The sequence below is a fragment of the Crinia signifera genome, chromosome 3 (assembly GCF_055691185.1).
Source record: "Crinia signifera chromosome 3, ASM5569118v1, whole genome shotgun sequence".
Taxonomy (NCBI): domain Eukaryota; kingdom Metazoa; phylum Chordata; class Amphibia; order Anura; family Myobatrachidae; genus Crinia; species Crinia signifera.
Genome location: NC_139219.1, coordinates 130,107,023 through 130,129,126, shown reverse-complemented (window position 1 = coordinate 130,129,126; position 22,104 = coordinate 130,107,023). Strand labels below are relative to the sequence as shown.

Sequence of the window (22,104 nt, the reverse complement as noted above, 5' to 3'; positions counted from 1 at the left end):
TGAAATGGAAATGCAAGAATAGAGGAGACAGGAAGTACATGAAACAGATATGTGCATGGTGAGTCTGAGCTAATCCAAGAGGAGAAGCATACAGTATTTATCTTTACATTTTGCCATATTCCCATTGCAGATGCAGCAAAACTCCACTTAATATGTACTAAAGGTGCTAGTACAAAGACGTACAAAGTCACGAATGAAGCACAATGGAACTTGGCATGAGAAAAAACTGTATTGTCCCATTTAGAGGGTCTGGTTTGTCACTTGCATCTCCTTTCGTATCGGTATCGGATGTTAGGTGTACCAATGTATTCAATACTTTCACTGCCATAAATCTACACTGGCAGCAGCAATGCTGGACAAATCACTGGAAAAATGGCATGGTGGCCATTTTCCTATCATTTTGCGCATGCACAGTAGGAAAATCGCCATGAAAATGGCAGCAGCACCATTTACCCGGAGACCTGCACATGCAATTCGTAGGTGCTGTCATTTTGCCTTCATTTCCGGCATAGTGCACTCACTTATTGCCTGAACTTCATTCAATCTACATGGTCATGAATTTCCTTGTGCTCCAGTGTTCCTACCCTATACTTTTCTAGTCCTCCTGCTTAGATGTGCTGGACCAGGGCAATCTGAAGACCTCTAAACAGGTAGAATCTTAGTGGGGACCAATCTTTGCATGTTTCCCATAGATAACCAGGGTTGTAGAGAGGCCCTAGGTAGGAACCCCTAGCATTAGGCTTTAAAGTTACGAGACACATTGAAGATGGGCACAGGCAGGAGGTCTAGGGCGTTAAGTCCCATCATAGGTGGGCAGTAGACAGTGGGTGTCAGCGCAGGCGGTTTTTGTGTTCCCGGCTGTGACCGTGGTGGACCAGTGGAGGGCGCTGGAGAGCCAAATGCAGAAGGCTTAATGTAGGACATACACAGGGAGATCAGGGCACAGCGAACCAGAGTGTTGGCGGAGACCAGGAACAGGGGCGCGGAGTCTAACCTGCCAGCGGTATTCACCAGGGAGCCCCGCAAGGAGCTTTGGACTTAGCTGCGTCTGACAGGCAGGTCGCGGCCCCCTGCCCTGGTCCTCTGGACGCAGGCTAGGGCGAGAATACTTGAGCTTGGAAAGGAGTTTTGAGAGTACAGCGGAGAAGATGCAATCTGGGGATTGCAGGGGATGTCGACCAATGGTGTCGACCGTGGTGCCGACAGCTGGTGAGAGGCTCAGGTAATATGCTGGAGCAACAGGACGTGGATGGTAAGTCACTATGATACACAGCAGAGGAGTGTCAACCCTGGAGTCGACGGAGCCTGTCGGTAGTTCAGGACAAGGTGGTAAATGTCACTGATGGCTTGGAAGCCAATGATGATAATCAGCGGAGCACCGGTTACTCGACTGCAGAGGTGGAAGGGCAGGAGTCTTCTGGAGATGGACAGAACCAGGTAAGTATCGCAGGTGCAGGCGACGCTGGAGTGAGACACAGGGGAGCCTGGAGATCTCGGAGTCTTGGGAACTTCTCTGACACAGGAGAACACTGAGAGCAGATTAGCAATTGTTCAAGACAAGGAAGGAAGGCCGCAGGCCAGATTTATCCCCCTTGCTTGTCTGTGATTGGCTGCCGGCTGCAGCACCAATCAACACTGGGAAATGGAGCACACACCTTGATTCAGGTACAGGTGTGCGGGTCAGAGGTAAGGCAAATGGTCAGTGGGGATTGGTCTGGTTGGTCAGCTGACGGTGAGTGTCATGGCGGCGCCCATGCTGCCCGGAAACGGCGTGCACCCGGCAGGGAACCATGGCAACGTCCCGCAGGGACACTGGGAACATCACGCCACACATCCGATGCCATGCGGATGACAGACCTCTCACGCAACACAGACCATCGAGAGGGTAATGAGCGATGTTTCCGATGGTGAGATCTGCGGTTTGTGACAGTACCCCCTCCTTTTTGGGTGGGCACCGAACACCCTTTTGGTTTGGAAGGATTCTCTTGGTGGAATTTCTCTCTCAACCGGGAAGCATGGACGTCTTCGGCATTAGTCCAACTTCTCTCCTCAGGACCATATCCCTTCCAGTCAATGAGATACTGAAGGCGTCCATAACGGTGGCGGGAGTCCACGATCTTATTTACTTCAAACTCTACTCCTCGCTCAGTTCTGACTTGAGGTAATACCGGAGAGGAAGACTGGAATCGATTTAGGACTAGAGGTCGTAGCAAAGAAACATGAAACGAGTTGGGAATGCGCAGGGACTTGGGTAGTTTTAATTTATACGCCACCGGATTGATCCTTTGTTTGATGACATATGGACCTATGAATCGGGGCGCAAACTTCATCGAGGGTACCCTCAGCCGCATGTTTCGGGTAGAGAGCCACAATCTGTCACCAGGACGTAATTCTGGCACTGCACGCCTTTTACGATCAGCAAAGAATTTATAACGGACAGAGGCCTTTTTCAGATTGAAGTGCACTTTTCTCCAAATTTGCGAAAAGTGTTTTAGGGCTGCAGTGGCTGCTGGGACTTCGGTAGTTGCTAAAGCCTCAAAACTGGGTGGTCTAGGATGTTGGCCATAGACAATGTAGAAGGGAGAGTGACCTGTAGAAGAATGGTACCTGTAGTTGTGGGCAAACTCAGCCCAATGGAGTAGTTTGGCCCAATCATCCTGGGAAGACGAGACATTCAGCCGCAGGAAGGTCTCAAGGTCCTGATTGACTCTCTCCGTCTGGCCATTGGACTGCGGGTGATAGGCTGACGAAAACTTCAGTTTTATTTGAAGGGCTGAAGACAGTGCTCTCCAAAAGCGTGCCACAAATTGCACTCCTCGGTCAGAGACGATTTCTGTAGGCAGGCCATGACTCTTGAAGATGTGCTGTACGAATAATTGCGCCAAGCTAGGAGCGGAGGGTAACCCGGAGAGGGGTATAAATCGGGCCATCTTCGAAAAACGGTCAACTACCACCCAGACGGTGTTGTATTCTTGGGACTTAGTTAACTCTGTGATAAAGTCCATTGAGATGTGCGTCCACGGACGCGTCGGGATAGATAAGGGACAAAGTTTCCCAGCAGGGATTTGACGGGAGTTTTATGTTGGGTACATACAGGACATGATGCCACAAATTCTTTGACGTCTTTTCTGATCTGGGGCCACCAGTAAGACCGTTGGAGGATCTGGAGAGTACCCTGGACACCAGGGTGTCCGGAGAATAAGGACTTGTGAGCCCAGGACAGCAGTCTTTGGCGAAGCTCAGGGGGCACAAGAGTTTTGCCAGGAGGAGGCACAGGAGAAAGTTGCGTAGGAGCAAATGCGATGGGATCAATGATGGGATGACTTTCTGGTACTAAAGGATCCTATTCCATGGAGCGGGATAAGGCGTCAGCCTTCACGTTCTGGGTACCAGGACGATACAGGATTTTGAAAGAAAATCTGGAGAAGAATAAGGACCACCGGGCCTGACGAGGATTCATACACTGAGCCGATTGCAGGTACAGGAGATTCTTGTGATCGGTGTATATAGTAACTGGAAACTTGGCTCCTTCCAGGAGATACCTCCATTCCTCGAGTGCCAATTTAATGGCGAGTAACTCCTGATCACCTATGGAGTAATTTCTCTCTGCTGGTAAGAATTTACGTGAGAAGAACCCGCAGGGATGCTGCTTCTCATCCTCGGATGTCTGGGACAATACTGCACCTACCCCCATATTAGAGGCATCGACCTCTAGGGAAAAAGGTCGTTCCATATCGGTCTGGGATAGGATAGGCGCAGAGATGAAGGACTGTTTCAGCAACTGGAATGCAGATGTAGCCTCTGGGGACCAGACAGACGGGTTGACTCCCTTGCGGGTGAGAGCGGTGATGGGAGCGATCAGAGTAGAGAAACCTCGGATTAATTTTCGGTAATAGTTGGCGAAGCCGATAAAGCGTTGTACTGCTTTCAACGTGGTGGGTTGAGACCACCCAGTTATGGCTTCCAACTTCTCGGGATCCATGCTCAGTTGTGACCCGGAAATTATGTATCCTAGAAATGGGACAGAGGAAACCTCAAATGTACATTTGGAGATTTTGCCATAGAGTCGGTTTTGTCTGAGACGGTGGAGCACCTCTTTGACTTGGGAACGATGGGAATGCAGATCTCTGGAGAAGATTAGAATGTCGTCCAAATAGACCACGAGACAGACGTACAGCATATCCCGGAAAATTTAATTGACGAATTGTTGAAAGACGGCTGGAGCATTACAGAGGCCGAAGGGCATCACTAAATATTCGTAGTGGCCATCTCTCGTATTAAATGCAGTCTTCCACTCGTCTCCCTTACGGATTCGTATCAGGTTGTACGCCCCACGGAGGTCCAGTTTGGTAAAGACGGTGGCGCCTTTCACACGATCGAATAACTCTGTAATCAAGGGGAGCGGATAGCTGTTTTTGATTGTAATGTTATTTAGCCCTCTGTAATCAATACATGGTCGCAGACCTCCATCTTTTTTTTTTACAAAAAAGAATCCTGCGCCCGCTGGGGACTTCGAGGGCCTGATGATCCCTTTCTGCAAATTCTCACGAATATATGCCGACATGGCTTGAGTCTCGGGGACCGATAATGGGTACGTACGTCCTTTGGGAGGAGTCTTCCCGGGGAGAAGATCAATTGGACAATCCCACTGACGGTGGGGTGGCAGTGTGTCAGCTGATTGCTCGCAAACCACATCAGTAAAGTCTCTGTAAACTTCAGGGAGACCAGGTAAAAAGGTGGCGGCGGCAGAGCGCACAGGTAACACAGGGTTAATGCAGTGCTGGTGACAATGGGGACTCCATTGCTCTAGTTGCAAGAGCGACCAATTGATGTTAGGGTTGTGGAGCCTCAGCCATGGAAGACCCAACACAATATCATAGGACGCCTTGGGAATGACGAAGAATTCAATCTGCTCCTGATGTAATGTGCCCACTTTCAGATGAACCGGTCTGGTACAGGAATGAACCTCACTGCCCGGAATTTTACTGCCATCCACTGCTGTGACAATGAGGTGAGGATGTAGAGGCATCACGGGAATTTGTAACTTGGTGACAAGGTGTTGAGAAATGAAATTCCCTGCCGACCCGGAGTGGACCAGGGCGGAGCTTGATCTAGGTCCAGCAGGGGTCTCCAGAGACACTGGAAGGGTGAAGTCGGTACAGGGAGGAGACTTTGAGACATGACCTAACCTAACTCCTCCGTTACAGGTTAGGCCTTGGAGTTTCCTGATCGCTCGGGACAATCATTGATGAAGTGACTGGGAGCAGCACAATAGATGCATAGTTTATTGCGCTGCCGACGGGAACGTTCCTCACGAGTCAGGCGTGATCTACCTATTTGCATAGGTTCATAACTCGCAGGGGACTCTGAACGTACTCGGGGAGTAAACTTGGGAATTAACTTCTTTTGTTTCTCCAGAGGCGGAGATCAATCTTCACACACAAGGTTCATTCATTATTCCATTGCAACTCAGATGCCAAAGTCTGGAACTGGATCACATATTGTCCCATAAATCGGGACCCTTGTTTGACCCGTAGTAAATCTGTGGATGCTGAAGCGGAGCGTCCTGGTACGTCAAATATACGGCGAAAAGTCTGTATGAATTTGCCATAATCTGACAACAGGGGGTCGGATCTCTCACACAGAGGTGATACACAATTGAGGGCGGCGCCAGTTAGCAGGGAAATAATGTAGGCTATCTTGATTCTGGCGGTAGGGAAATTGTGCGGTAGGAGTTCGAACTGGATCTGGCACTGGTTGATAAACCCTCTGCAGAGTTTCGGATCGCCGTCGTATTTGCTGGGGACCGGTAGCAGAAGGCGAGAAAGCGAAGCAGCGGGTGGTGACATGTTCCCCTGAGCAGTTGACACAGGAGTCGGCAATGATTGCTGCAATGTGTCCGATCGATTGGATACCTCTTGAAGGAACTTTATCACTCGCTGCTGAGTGGCTTCTTGAGTTTCTATTCGGGCGGTGACATCTTGGATGACCGCTGGTCCCACACTGGGGTCTTGAGCCGAGTCCATCGGTCTTGAACAAACTGTCAGCGCAGGCGGTTTTTGTGTTCCCGGCTGTGACCGTGGTGGACCAGTGGAGGGCGCTGGAGAGCCAAATGCAGAAGGCTTAATGTAGGACATACACAGGGAGATCAGGGCACAGCGAACCAGAGTGTTGGCGGAGACCAGGAACAGGGGCGCGGAGTCTAACCTGCCAGCGGTATTCACCAGGGAGCCCCGCAAGGAGCTTTGGACTTAGCTGCGTCTGACAGGCAGGTCGCGGCCCCCTGCCCTGGTCCTCTGGACGCAGGCTAGGGCGAGAATACTTGAGCTTGGAAAGGAGTTTTGAGAGTACAGCGGAGAAGATGCAATCTGGGGATTGCAGGGGATGTCGACCAATGGTGTCGACCGTGGTGCCGACAGCTGGTGAGAGGCTCAGGTAAAATGCTGGAGCAACAGGACGTGGATGGTAAGTCACTATGATACACAGCAGAGTGTCAACCCTGGAGTCGACGGAGCCTGTCGGTAGTTCAGGACAAGGTGGTAAATGTCACTGATAGCTTGGAAGCCAATGATGATAATCAGCGGAGCACCGGTTACTCGACTGCAGAGGTGGAAGGGCAGGAGTCTTCTGGAGATGGACAGAACCAGGTAAGTATCGCAGGTGCAGGCGACGCTGGAGTGAGACACAGGGGAGCCTGGAGATCTCGGAGTCTTGGGAACTTCTCTGACACAGGAGAACACTGAGAGCAGATTAGCAATTGTTCAAGACAAGGAAGGAAGGCCGCAGGCCAGATTTATCCCCCTTGCTTGTCTGTGATTGGCTGCCGGCTGCAGCACCAATCAACACTGGGAAATGGAGCACACACCTTGATTCAGGTACAGGTGTGCGGGTCAGAGGTAAGGCAAATGGTCAGCGGGGATTGGTCTGGTTGGTCAGATGACGGTGAGTGTCATGGCGGCGCCCATGCTGCCCGGGAACGGCGTGCACCCGGCAGGGAACCATGGCAACGTCCCACGGGGACACTGGGAACATCACGCCACACATCCGATGCCATGCGGATGACAGACCTCTCACGCAACACAGACCATCGAGATGGTAATGAGCGATGTTTCCGATGGTGAGATCTGCGGTTTGTGACAATGGGCAGTAGACCTTAGGTCCAGATCATAATTTCTCTGTTCCCCCGTGCATTTGCACTGGGAACCTATGTTTTGCATCTGAGCAAACACATTTTTGCGCATGTGCAGAGCGGGCATGGCGACCTACATATTCGCCGTCTCGCGCGCACCTAGCAGTGTGGGTGGGAGGCGTGGGTCGGCAGCGATAGGCACAGCCCATGGGAATGCCCAACGTTTCATGGGCCTTCCCATGCAAAGCACCCAGTGATGCAGGTGTGGGGGGCAGGCAGCTGACACCTGTGGATGTCAGATGCCCACCTGCTTCCCGCACATGGTGCTAGGAGATGAGACACAACATAAGGGGCATTATTCTGATCAGAGCGGCCAAACGTGCGTACGTTCACAATTACCGCACGCTAGCCGTACGCGGCCGTTAGGGTTAAGTCCACCCACAAATCAGCCGCTTACGTACGGCCAGAAATACCGTAGAAGGGGAGTGCCGTACAAATGAGCATACGGCAACGTACGCGGACGGGCCAGCCCTTGCACTCCGACAACAGGCGTACAACTGAGCGTACGGCGCCGTCTACGGCCGTCTTTCCTCCGTCTCCCCACCGCCTTCTTGCGGCGATCTGAGCGTACGCCAGTTTGCACGGACGGGTCCCTATTGTTTTCAATGGAAAACTCAGCTTATGTCACCGCTCGTGAGAGTGAGCGTACGTCCGTGCACGCTGGCATACCCTTCACATATATGGACCTGCAAATCTTGCCTCTCAACTACTAATCTGACAATTGATTAATTAATCTATTTGTTATTCACTTATTGTTTTCTATTAACTCAATTGTCTACCTTAATAAAGACCTAATAAAACTACATTTTAACCCACATTACATGTATATTTGTTATGTTCTAATGTGGCATTTTAATCACTATCTATGTGTCCCCATATTGCTGTTACTTTTAAATCAAGTTATGTTGGTGTTTCTGTATATGTACTAAATTATGTACGTAATTACTTTGTCCAAAATGTGTAACATGTATACCTACCCTGATGTTATGTGTGATGTTTTAATCGAACAACATTAAACATTCATGCATTTTCACTATGTGTTATTTTACTCAAAAACACACACATTCACACATCAATCATTACCCCTCACCTCAAATTACAAGTATAACTTACAGTACACATCTGTATGTACCTACCCTTACACGCCCTCTAACATATTTATTATTAAAAACACAGGCAATTTCGAACTGTAATAAAACTTTTATTGGATACAAAAATAAAAAGGGGGGGGGGATAAATAAAAAATTAAAGGCGGGCCTCCAGAAGCCCAAAAAGTAGCTGCAGGTACACCAGGGTGACCATTATTTCCCGCATTATTGCGGCCACCTCCTTCTGCTGCTGTTCAGTGTCTGTAATGAAGGGATAAAACAAAAAATTAATATACACAAATGTTTGTTGTATTTGTACATAATAAAAAGTTCAGAGTTATGTGTGAAGGCCACATACATTTAGAAACTACATTGAAGATGGGTCTGCTGTAAACACAGTACTAAAAAATAATATGTTAACACACACATACTGTACATAGTAAATAACATTAATTCAATTACTCCTTCATCAATGAATGTATGCTGTATCCCAATTGGTACTTTGGTTTTGGGGGACTCTCCTCTAACCTCACAATTAGCCTGTGCTATTTAAGGGTTATGACATTGTTGTGGCTTAAGCACTCCTTACTATTTTAAATTTAGGACATTGCTGTACAAATTATAGGCCCACAGCTATGTTTGTAAAGCATGCATCCGCATGGCCTAACACACTATTACCAAAACAATCTCTACATTTAAGTTGCACCAGTGGCAGATCAAGCCTTTGGGGGGCCCGGGGTACTTTAGAGCGGGGGGCCCCCTTGCACTTGTCATTACTGGCCGCACACTGCATGGGCGAATATTATACTGTCAAAACATAGAGTAAAGGCAGAATAAACTTGGTCAATGGTTACCTGCAGGGGATATATATATATATATATATATATATATATATATATATATATATATATATATATATATATATATATAGACAGGGGGTTGGCGGCACTCGTAATAATAAAAGACACCATATATATATATATATACACACACCACATGAAAAGCCTGTGTTTGTCCCTCTGCCCCTTACTCTGGAGGAGACCTCACAGTCCTAGTGCTGCCTCTGATTAAAAACCCTCCTATGACTAAGCTGCTGCTGCTGTTCTCCATGGACCTGAGAAGCATGTAATGAGCTCCACCAATCAGAGCTCAGCACAAACTTCTCAGCCTCTGTCCTCTGGTGCAAAGTGTCATGGGACTTAGTCAACTCCCAGAAATGCACTGCACACTTGTGCAATCAGTGTGCCTTGCCTCCCGATGCTCAGCACCATAAATCATTGTCACATTGGCAGATAGGTGAAGCTGCAGCACTACCCCACCCATGCACAAAACATTTAGCTAAAAAAAAAAACATAACTTAAACATTTTCTTAAAAAAAAAAAAAAATGACAACCACAGGGGGCCCCTAGCTAGAGGGGGTCCCAGGGGCACTGACCCCTTGCGCCTCCATTATAATCTGGCCCTGTGTTGCACATCATGCTGGGAACTGGAGTTACCCAACACCTGGAGCCACATAACTACCACACCACTAATGTCGGATATCTCATTGGATGTACTGTTATGTCAATTATTCAAGGGGTGAGGCATGGCCACACTCAAAAAAACCACCAAGGGGACCCTTGTTCCTGGAGAAGGACAGGACACACCTCATGGTCGGCCTGCAGTGATATGTTGCAACTAATGTTGATGTTGGATACACATATGTGGTTGTTGTGATTGTTTATGTGTAGAAATGTGTAGGTCAACTTTAGACACATTATTTACTTACGGCTACTTGAGCCATCCTGGGCGCCGCTGGTTGGCTGTGGAGTGGTTGGGGGGGGCAGGAGCAAGGAGGATGGTCCTGGTGTTTGGACCGAGGTAGTGGGTGTGACTGGGGAGTGGAGAGGTTAGGGGGTGGGTGGTGGAGAGGTGTAGGGGGGTTGGAAATGGGGTGGGGAGGGGGGGGGGTGGGGGTTGTGGAGGGGGTGGGGGTTGTGGAGGGGGGGGGTTGTGGAGGGGGTGGGGGTTGGGGAGGGGGGGGGGTTGTGGAGGGGGTGGGGGTTGTGGAGGGGGTGGGGGATGGGGAAATTGTGTGGGTGCAAACTGCACCCTGGGTCTCCTCTTCTTCCTCCTCCTCTTCTTCCTCCTCCTCTTCTTCCTCCTCCTACTCTTCCTCCTCCTCCTCTTCCTCCTCCTCTTTCTTCTCCTCCTCCTCCTCCTCCTCTTCCTCCTCCTCCTCTTCTTCCTCCTCCTCTTCCTCCTCCTCCTCGGCTGCCTGGTCCCGGGCTGCCTGCTCCCGGGCTTCAATGCGTGCCCTTGCCCGTGCTGAAATGTTCATGTTGATGGCATAGAAATCGAAGATTGGGTTTCATAAAAAAGGGGGAAAGAAAAATTCACATTAGTCATGCTCATAACCTTCAAAATTATCATTGCTGTGAAATTTCAGACATTTATCATGCAAACTATTTGATATCCTACACCCAAAAACTGATCAACTACTTAAACCCCCCCCTATACACCCCCTATACACCCATATACACCCCCATATACACCCATATACACCCCCATATACACCCATATACACCCCCATATACCCCCATATACACCCCCATATACACCCATATACGCCCCCATATACCCCCATATACAACCCCATATACACCCATATACCCCCCATATACACCCCCATATACACCCATATACACCCCCATATACACCCCCATATACACCCATATACACCCCCTATACACCCATATACACCCCCATATACACCCCCATATACACACATATACACCCCCATATACACCCATATACACCCTCATACTCAGGGACACATTTATAAAAAGTACAGAAAACATTTGCAAAATAACGCAGGCATACTAGTAAATAAAAACTTACATCGGGCAATATGGCGGCGAAGTGTGCTGAGCAACACTGGCTGCCGCCGGCGCAGGTCCGACCAGCGCCGCTCCAGTTGAGCCAGGCTCCTATCCACGCCGGTCCTGGCGAAAATTAGCCGGCGGGCAGCATTGTATGCCCGCCGTTTTCCCGATTAGATACATAAGGGCCCCTGGGCCCCAGGCGGCGGTCCATGACCTCAACCAAGGCCAATAGCTCCTGGGTAGAAAACGCCCTAGCCCTGGTTGAAGTCATGGTGGCAATGGCGCAGTTATTAATTGCAGGTACATATATCACTTTTGGTGCTTGCTGATTGGTGTAAAAAATTGTTTGTTTGGTATTAACTTTATTAATCCTTCTTACATTAACAAACTGGATGCGAATAGAAACTTACGCGGACCGTTCCGATATACACACACCACAACCAACAGCATGCATTCAATGAAGAGAGAAGTACTGTATTTACAGTGTGCGGAAAATAATACACGCAACCCTCTACTTATAACTACGCTGCTTAAAGGGGGCACGATACACCGATATGCATGGAGAGGAGTACTGTATATACAGTAGGCGGAAAATAATACACGCAACCCTCTACTTATAACTACGCTGCCTAAAGGGCCACAATGCAACATGTTGCTGTATGACAATTTCATACACATTACATATGCAAGGCAAGCATGATAACGTGATGTTTTGAAATGTGACTCACAAAGCATACACGAACTCCAACAGATACCAGCTGACAACACTCATCATTGGAATGACAGGTGCACACATTTCACGATGTAGCCCACAATGCTCCACAACCTGTGTATATACATATACGGGTGATTGATCAGGTGCATTGAGACCTGCGTAATTTAAGCGGCAATTATCGGCGGGAAATATCGGCGTAAATTTGCATCTACCTTGCGGGGAAATATATACGCCCCCTTGTTCGTGGCGGGAGATTAACATATAAATATTCAGTCAGATGCAGCCCACAATTGCTGCAAACATGTCTGACTCTGACGATTCAGCAGCAGAGGACGCTCTGCAGAGAGCACAAGCAGAATCCCTGCTTGAAGCATTACAGAAGAGGGAAGAGGAGCGGAGAAGGAGGGCCCAAGAGAGGAGTCGCCTGCAAGATCAAGCGGGCCCCTCAGTAACAGGCCCTGGTGAACCTCCACCAGCTCCACAAGGGCCAAGCAACCAGCCAGAACAAGAGGTTGCATCTCTCCAAACAGGTGTGACCCAGCAGGTGCATGGTGAGAGAACTGGGGCCACCAGAAAACGTGCTGCAACATCTAGGGTGATGACTGAGCAGGATACCACCACCAGAAGGAGAAACCCTGCATTTGTAGAGGCCGAAATGCGAATTCTAGTGCCCAGGGCACGCGAATGGATTGAATTGGCAACCAGGAAGCCGGGTGCCCGTGCAAGGAGAAACCTTTGGGACAAGATAACAGAGGAAGTGAACCAGGTGTCACCAGTGGTCAGAACTTGGGACGCGGTGAAGAAAAGGTTAGTGTGTTTGTCAGGTCAATTTTTCAGCAGTCTCCAGCAGGAACTGAGGCCCTTATTCTAGTTCACTCTTTCTGGCCAAATATTTCTTAGATGGACAAAACCATGTGCACTGCAGGTGAGGCAGGTGTTACTTGTGCAGAGATAATCAGATTTGGGTGGGGTTTTACACCTGCCTCACCTGCAGTGCACATGGTTTTGTCCATCAAAGAAATATTTGGCCACACATGGCAAAAAAACATAAGATCACCCACACTAGGAAATGTCACGTAGCTAGGGGTACCACCTAGTCCCTTTAATTCCGGACACATATTAATTACACAGGTTCTGTGGCTGGCTGACTTCAAGACTCCACTTCACCTAATTTTAAACTGCCACAGAACCTGTGTAAGTAACATGTGTCCGGAATTAAAGGGACTAGGTGGTAACCCTACACGTAGCACAGTGGTGCACATATCTCATGGTGATATTTGTATTTTTAAACTTGTAGGTGGACTGACTTCAAAAGTGCCCTGAAGAGGAAGATGACTGACCGGTACAACCACAGCATGTCCACCGGGAGCGGTCCTATGCCTGACCATTTGGAGTATACCCCCCTGGAGCTGGACTCCTGTGACGTCATCGATGTGGGGGAGATCAGGGGGATCTCCAATATGGACAGTGAGCTCCCGGCGGAGGTCTTTGCTGCTGCTTTTGATGGTAAGTCACAGTAATGCATTGTATTTAGAAAGATATTTTTTATTGCGTATGTGATGGTGACATTGTTTTCAATTCTTATCCTAGCAGAAGCAGAAAGTCAGGATGTACCGGCAGCATCTTCCTCTGCAGAGCCACAGGTGGAGCAGGTGGTCCAGCCTCCAGCAAGACGTCGCCCCCAGCCCCAGCCACAGGAGACATTGAGTGAGAGCCTGTTGGTGACGCTGGACAGGATCGAGCAGCAAGGGGTGGATGCTGCGATCCGTCAGCAGCAGGTGGCGGATTTTCTGGTGGAGTGGAAGGCCACAAACCAGCTGCAGGTTGAGGCGTTGAACCGCATTAATGAAACTCTGGCGGCTGGCATGCTAAGCATTGGCCAACACCTCAGCCGTCAGAATGAACTTATTGCGGAGCAGCTGTCCACCGCCAGGTCCCTAAGGGACAATCCCCCACCTGCTGCCCCACCCCAAGCTGCTCCCCAACCTTCCACCTCGGCTGACCCTCCTGTGTCGACTAGGGGAAGACGCCGAAAGCCAGCTGACCCAAAGGCCCCTGTCCCCAAGGCCCCATCTAAAAGGGGCAAAAAAGGGCCCAAATGAGACCTGGTTCACTTCCTCTGTGGTTGGAGGCCAAAGGTTTAAATTGCAGTGGACATCCGCTTCCTGAGTTGCCCATCGATCCATTTGCGTGCCATGGGCATGAAAGTTCGTATTTTGACCTCTACAAATGCAGGATATTTTTTTTTGGTGGTGTGTATCTTGCTTAGTATTCACCCTGGTTGTTGCAGTACGTATTCTGGTGTCCCCATTTCTTTCACCATTGCATTTGCAGGGTAACACATGTTTGGAGATATGCAACCTCTTGTTCTGGCTGTTTTATTATTTGTGTGTCTATTTTATTTGTTTATTTGATTTGTCACATTAAAGTGTCAAGCTGTGATGCTGAACAGCAAATAAATTTATTTTACAAATTAAAACAAAATTGTGGTATGTGTAATTTCTTGTGTGAAACAAATACTAGATTTATGTGTACTTACTGACCAGGGTATTTTTGAACATTTGTTGAAGTGTGGTGGAAGTTTCCCATGTGTAACCCTCTCCATGGCCATTCCCATGTTCCTATCCAACTTTTCCCTGCTAATTAGTTTGTGTCAGCACATGTGCAGAGCAACTTAATAGGTGAGAAAGCAGTTTGTGTGCAGGTGAGGTAGCTCCTACAGTAGTAGGTAAAAGCAGGTCCAGAACAATGCTTTCCTCATGGAGTGGGTGGGGCAGACAAACAAGGGTGAAAAGGTAAATTTCTGTAGGAATGCATATGTGTCCTCCCTAAAAAAAGATGTGTGAATGGGCCAAACATGATAAATTAGCTTGTGAACAAACATGCATAACTTTTAAAATATATATGATTTGACAGTGTCATAATCAGATGTAGGAATCCTTTGTTAGAGAGATGAGAGTGCAATAATGTGATTGGTGGCATCTTACATCCAGAGTGTAGTGAAATCCAAATCATAGCAGATGAGATAGTGGTACAGGTCATAATTTTGGGTACTATACAAAGATTGTGTGGAAAATAGTGGTCATGGGCTTCAAACATTGCTGAAACATCCTTTGTAGGTGTTAGATGTGGTTTATGTTATTGTATCCTAAATACAAAACCTATGTTAGTATTAGAGTGAACACGTTGACACATGTCGACTTGTGTAGATTGAGTGTGCTACTGCGTAAAGTCTATGAAAGCAGGTAGTGAATGTGTCTGTTTAGCAAATACCTACCTTAGCGTATAAAAAGATTCTTACCTTAAATTAAACAAACCTTTAAATGTGGAGAAGTATAGAAACATAAGCTTCCAATGTGTTTGCGTGCTGCATGTGTGGCTTGCAGGCAGTGAAATCATGGTTTGGAGTTAATAGACTGCAGCATTGCTTATTACATTCAGGTGTATGTGTTTGAGTAGTAATCAGCGTTAATTAGCCAACTCAGGCGCACGCTGGCAAGCGGTATCTGTAGGGGTGGTGTTAGCTGGCGGTTGGCGGCCGCCTGTTTTGTGTCCGAAACGAACGGTGCCTTAGTCGATCGTGCGGTAGTAGCACCGCTCATTTTTGGTGCACACCCCCGTGTACGCCCATATTTACGCCCATTTTCCCTCATTATTTCGGCCGCTCCCATCAACACGCCCCTATGCCGCCCCATTACCCGTACGCTCGCGTACAGGTTTTTTCGCACGTTGAGACACCGGCCGTAAGCGTTGTAGAGTGTTCGCGCCGGCGCATTAGCGTATCTGCACATGCGCAGATCGTAAAAAACACCGGGACGTACGCGTACGGCCCGGACGCTCCAAGCAGAATAAGGCCCAAGGTCCCAAGTGTGTTCCTTCGTCATATGTTTCCCAGATCATCAATCTTTTTTCCAGATCGTCAATTAAGGCAAATGTGTGTTTTTTAAATTTCTAAGTGAAATTTCCCAAAATGGCTTTGAGGTACACACCACTGGGTCCAGAGGTACCTTGTTGCCAAATTTGGCGGCAGCACCACAGACACGCACACACGCACTCTTCAACTTATTATAAAGGTTTCCAAATTTACCAATATAAAAAACCTCTTATACTAGTAGTGCAGCTTAAATACTGCTGATACCTTATGGCGCCGTCATTGTGTAGGTGGTGTAATTACATGTCCACCAAAGTGGTGGACCAATATTTGTGCTTGTCATGTTACCTCCTATTCACAATAGTACATAAACTGTTCTCTCTCTTCAATAAATTTGAAATAAGTTTAAGATTTTGTACAGAAAGGCGATTTTCTTTTAAATTTGGAGTATTGCACTAATTCATTCAGTTTTGTGTCATACTTTGGTACGTGTGGAAATCTCGATGTCCAGTCTTGGCATGCTTTCCCTGAATGTGTTTTGGACTGTGTTCCCCTGTAATTCTTTCCATTTCCTTTGATGCAATCTTCCATGTACACTAAAATAAATGATAAATATTTAGTTTTCATTGTCAGACTCTAAACAACGAAAATGGAAAAAAATGTAATATCCCATCCCAGGTACTATTTAAGATACATCTTTATCTTAAAACAGAATAATTAAGGAAACCTTAAGCCAACACATGCTTAGCCTTATTCAGAGTCAGTTGCAAGGGTAATTTGAGACTTTGGCTTGTAGTCACAATGAAAGTTCAGTAAATGAGTGTCTCAGATAAAATCAAATATGGCTTCTGAAAAGTCTAAAAAATAGCCACATGAAGAGGTTAGCCGTTAGTCTATTGTCAGCATTGACCTTCATAAGAAGTTGACTGTAAATCTACTAATGATGACTGTGTCTGATGTTATTGTTTATTAACATTTTACACAGTGAGGAAGCAAATATTTTTTGTGTGTGAAAATCACTCCAGTATCTATAAGGTCGCACAGATAAAAGGATAAAAAGTGAAGATTCAGACTGACTCTGCATAAGATTATATTGATTTCTTGTTACAATATATTGTGCAAATTCTTTGTAGCATAATAAACACATACTTTTCTTTTCATATAAAGCAACATCATTTCTTCTGCGTAGTGCTGAAGATTTCTGGTTGTCATTCAGTGTAACACAAATTTGATTTTTCTTGCTGTACAAAAATGACCTGTGATGATTAAAAAAACGAAGTATATTAGTAAATGAAAAAAAAAACAACATATTAAAGCATGGAAATGTAAAGTTTATCATAGGAAAGTACAAGTGGATGATATCTATCTTTCTTCTTGTATTATAAAGATTATACAGCATACATGTTTTGTATAAGTCAATGCTAAGATGGCAAATATAAGTGTAACTATGGAATACGGGGGTTTCCAGAGGGGCGGAGCAAAGCACGGAGATAGACACTTAGGTGACTCAGTATATGCCGGGTCAGTTAAAGTATTATAGATAGACCAAATGTATATAAATAATAATAATAATATATATAAAAAAAATTATATATATATATATATATATATATATATATATATATATATATATATATATATATATATATATATATATATATATATATATATATATAGAATTTGTAGGACGGTCAGGCACTCCAAATAACTTATCACTGGCTTGCTTCAGTCGGTGCCTCCACAGTAAGGTATCATACAGAGACGGAGGGGTGCGGCACTCACGACTTATTCTTATCAAGGAAGATGCAGAGAGCCAATTGTAAACAACGTTTTATAATTTTTTTAAACCAGACGAAAAATTATAAAACGTTGTTTACAATTGGCTCTCTGCATCTTCCTTAATAAGAATAAGTTGTGAGTGCCGCACCCCTCCGTCTCTGTATATATATATATATATATATATATATATATACACACACACAGACACACACAGACACACATATGGGCATAGCAATGTATTGGGGCCCCTACCGATCCTGCAGCGGTAGGAGTGGGGGAAGCTTTGATGTCCCACGGGTGGTAGGGGGTATTACATCAACCACTCAGCATGTAGGGCCTGGATCAGTAATTTCCACTACTTACCCCTTTACTGCACAGATGGTGGGAGATGGGGTGGGAGAAGGGGGCATTGGGCTGAATGAAGGGGCCTTGATACATAACTTCCAGGGTGGTGGAGGATGTTTAATATGCAGAGGAGGGGTGTATAGTGGAGTGGGCATATTATTCATACTTTTCTGGTGGAAGGACAACTTGCTTGACTGCAGATATCTCCAGGTCCTGGAAATAGATTGCTTAGATTTTAACAGAATTAAAAACTAGAAAATCCCACCTACCAAATGCTAATGGGACTAGGGGATCAGAGTTCAGGAGGCAGAGCAATCTGCCAACGAGTACTGTATATAAAACTTCATAACAGGTGTGTGGAGCTGGAGCAGTAACCAGCTGCTGGAAGGCTAATATCTCTGGTTCTGGGAAGAGTAGAGACAAGCTGCTAGTGTCGGTCAAAAGGGGGGAAAACTCAGAAATACTCTAAGTCAGACAGAACCTGAAATATCTGACTGGGAATAGCAATTAACAGGCTTGGATAGGGACCATTATTTTGAAGTCAGATATCTCCGGTTCCCAAGGGCCAATTTTTAAAATTCTTGTACCCATGGAAAGAGGGGACCCTCAGCTTTCAGTCAAGCTCCTGGAGGTACTCAGAACCCCCCCCCCCCCCCTGCGCTACTGGAATATGTGCAGGAACACTTGTGATCTGTGTGTTGTTACTCCCTTTACATATGCAATATATTTTCCAAGCATCAGTCCCTAAGGAGTAATTTGACTATTGGCGGTATACAATTAGATGCACTACTTTTGTGGCCAAAAAAGGGGCTTTCATTGCGATTTTATCCAAGTGGTTATTGTCTGGGGGCTGATTGTGAGGGATTATGCTTTGCATGTCTGAAGCGTTATCCTAGATAAGTGCTGGTTATCATGGCTAATTGGATAGTCCCAGGCAGAGTTACCACTAATTGCATACCACCCTTTGAGTTTGTAAGGGCCCCCATATACTTAAACATTGCACCCAATCATACAACCTTAAGGGATTGTATGCAGATTGTGTGCACATCATGCATGATGGATTGTATGCATATTGTGTTCTCTCTTTTACAACATACAGGATGGGAGCCAGGGCTGCTCTGCCCATGCTCCATGTGCTGTACATTCCCAGGGAGAGGGAGGACGGGGGACTGATGTAAAATGGATCCTGGTTCATAACTCCCTAGTAGGCCATCTCCCTATTTAAATGAAGCTTTAATACAATCATGCAGCAGATAGATTGCATGTCGGATTGAATTAGTACATTCTGTTTCCAAAAACCACCAAGGACTGCCAGGGAGTTGAAGGGAAAGTTGGACACCATCATGATTGTAAGCAGGTCTTTCTGATGTATGGCCACCTTAATTCAGCAATAATGACAAACTGTATATAACAAAACCTACTGTCACTTTCTGATAAACCACCCCGCATATGCCTCTATACAAATGAGATAAACTGTTGGATTCCTTTAACCAATTTTGTGGGTTAACTGGAGCATATAAATATTGTTTTCTAGTTGTTTTATTTGTAGACCAAAAATAACATGCTATTTATCTATTTTATCTGAAAGTTTCACTGTGAAAAAAAAACATTTATTCAAGTGTCCTTGTCATTTTCCCTGTTTTATATTTTGTTCAACATTGATTGGGTGGTATCCAGTTAGCCGTGGTAATTTACTATTGCTTATTGACTTGCCCAGGACTATCTTATTAGCCTCGATACTAGCACTTTTCATGGTTTATGTTTTGCCTTTCTCAGTCACGTGAAACCAAATTCCAAGATAAGGATGCTTTGCTGTGATCACTGATGTGTTTTTGAGTAACATAGGGTAATTTGTCACATGGAATAGAATTGAAAAGCTCAGTAATGTCCATCAGGAAATTGTGGCAAATTACTGCAGCTAATAGGAAACCAATACGAAACCGCTTGGCGCATATCTTTTGGAGGGGGTTTAACAATTAATCCTGACTCCTCCCCTATCCAAACCAGTCATGACCAAGCAGATTGGCATTCGATACATTCAGACTGAGACTGACAGCATAATCAATTTTTACTCTATGATCCTGGCAAAGCCAAATTGAAGCCCCCCTCCCCCTTAAATCCCCCAGTGGTTAGGACCCATTGACTGCATTACCCTCATATACATTCTACTCATATGATGCTTCCTTCTGAAAACTCGGGGTTGTTGAGATGTTATCGTGGGTACACACTAGAACGATCTTGGACAAATATTTTGTTTCTGAACAAATCATAAAGGCAAATTGGGCGGTCAAGTGGCACAGGTGCCTGGAAAATATCGTATGTGACTTGCAGTAAAGCACAATCATGAGTACACTTTATCTTCTGGATGACCATGCCACATAGCCAACCAGAAGCATCTTACATTGCGCTGTCATCACCTGCATTCTGAAATAATCATATTGAATGTTGTACTGTACATAAATGCAAAGCTTGCTGCAACCTACCTACAAGTAAACTTCGTTTCTGCTTCACACTTCTGAGCACATTCTAGTTCACCGTCTGTTGTGTAGAACTCTCTTTGTCTACCCATCATCCATGCTCCTTCAGTTTTTACATAGTTATCTAGTTCATCACCTACAGCTGCCAAAACAAATTTTTTTTTTTTTTACTGCAGATCTGTTACTACAGTATGTGATATTAAACAAAATACACAATGTACATGTACATCCAGGGTTTTTCTCCTTTAATGGTTGCCAACAGTGCAGAGTAATGCAATCTTTTTTCCCCCAGGAACAGGAAGTTCTTGTACTGTCATCAATGGTATATTTAAACTGTCCTCTCTGTTTCAGCTACGTTAGAAAAATATAATATTTGCAACCTAAGTATGCGCATAGCTTGTTCCCATTGTGCCCCACATCCACATTCATTAAAATGGGAACCTAAATTCCACAAGCTCCAAAAACTGAACATTTTCAGATATTGTGAGTTTTTGTTGTTAGGCGGTCTACACACGGGGAGATTTGCAGAGCGATCTAAATGAGGCTAGATCGCTCAGATTGCTCAGCTCACAGTGCTGAGGGGTGAGATAGTGCCATTGCTGTGTGCTGAGCGATCACTGGCCCTGACCGGCGATCTAACTAAATTTATCCAGCATGCCGGATATTAATTGCCAGGTGATAGGGACATGCATTGCTATTGCCCTAACTCACAGAGAGATGTAAGGGAATGTTCTAAGTGATCTAGTCAAATTAAGTCAGATCGCTTAGATAATGCCCTGAAATCTCCCCGTGTGTAGGCCCCATTAGACTTCTCCCTCCAAACAGAACTAATTGCCTCGTCCATGAACATGCATGAACTACTGTAGGTTTGCTTCAGTGCTAACTTTCACAGCTAGAATATTAATTATTTGCGAGGTTAACAGTAACAGCGATTCAGAATATCTGTCCCCATTCAGAAGCAAAATTCAATTGCTCTTGTAGTTTTGGATCTGCCACCACAACCTATTTATTTATTTACACTTTCTTATATAGCGCAGTATATTCTGTTGCGCTTTACAATCGGAAACAACAGTGATGAAACAAACTGGGTAGAAACAAATCGACATAGAGGTAGGAGGGCCCTGCTTGCAAGCTTACAATAATTATTAAATTTCATGAGGCCATCAAGGGTAGTCACTGTCATTCTAGTGACTCTTTCACCAAAGACCCTGTACATCCAAGTTACATTAAATACATACAAGTTATTTCAGAAACAACAAATCTATTATTTAAATATTATTTATTTGACTTGTTTAGGTTTATTTTCCCCATTTTATGATAAAATTTTAAATAATGAAATATATTGGTAGAAAAAAGTCACACAAAAAAATATGATAGAATACATTCAAATATCTTACCTGTACTTGGCAGGAAAAGAAGGAGGAACACAAGTTTGCTAGTGATCATTTTAGGAGAAATATAGGAATGAGCTGAGAACACTGCTTTCAGGTGATGGACACAAATCTCACTTTAACAAACAAAGTTGCTAGTTTTAATCAATCATTATCCAAGTGACCTCCAGAACCTTATACTTTAAATTGTTCAAACATAGCCTTGGGTGGTAGTGTTGTAAGCTCATATTTACGGTAAATACTTGGTAAGAACAATTTGTAAATCCTATTCAAGTTTATATAGTACACAAAAAATACACAGTTCTGAAAAATAACTAATTGGGTCTAATTCAGCATCGATGCTAATCAGAGAATTTGCAGTTTGGTTGATAATGAAATTAATGCA

General features: G+C 45.5%; 1 protein-coding gene across 1 annotated transcript in view; it reads right to left on the bottom strand.

The window, feature by feature from the left end:
- PLG (plasminogen) overlaps positions 1–21,882 on the bottom strand; it is a 68,829-nt gene extending 46,947 nt beyond the window's left edge. Inside the window, exons 1-4 of the mRNA XM_083176506.1 lie at positions 21,726–21,882; positions 20,335–20,470; positions 16,877–16,983; positions 16,209–16,323 (exon numbers count right to left, since the gene is read on the bottom strand). Coding sequence (XP_083032632.1) covers positions 16,209–16,323; positions 16,877–16,983; positions 20,335–20,470; positions 21,726–21,774 — 407 coding nt within the window. The 5' untranslated portion in view covers positions 21,775–21,882. The remainder of the gene's footprint in view (positions 1–16,208; positions 16,324–16,876; positions 16,984–20,334; positions 20,471–21,725) is intronic.
- Between the last annotated feature and the right edge of the window lie 222 nt (positions 21,883–22,104).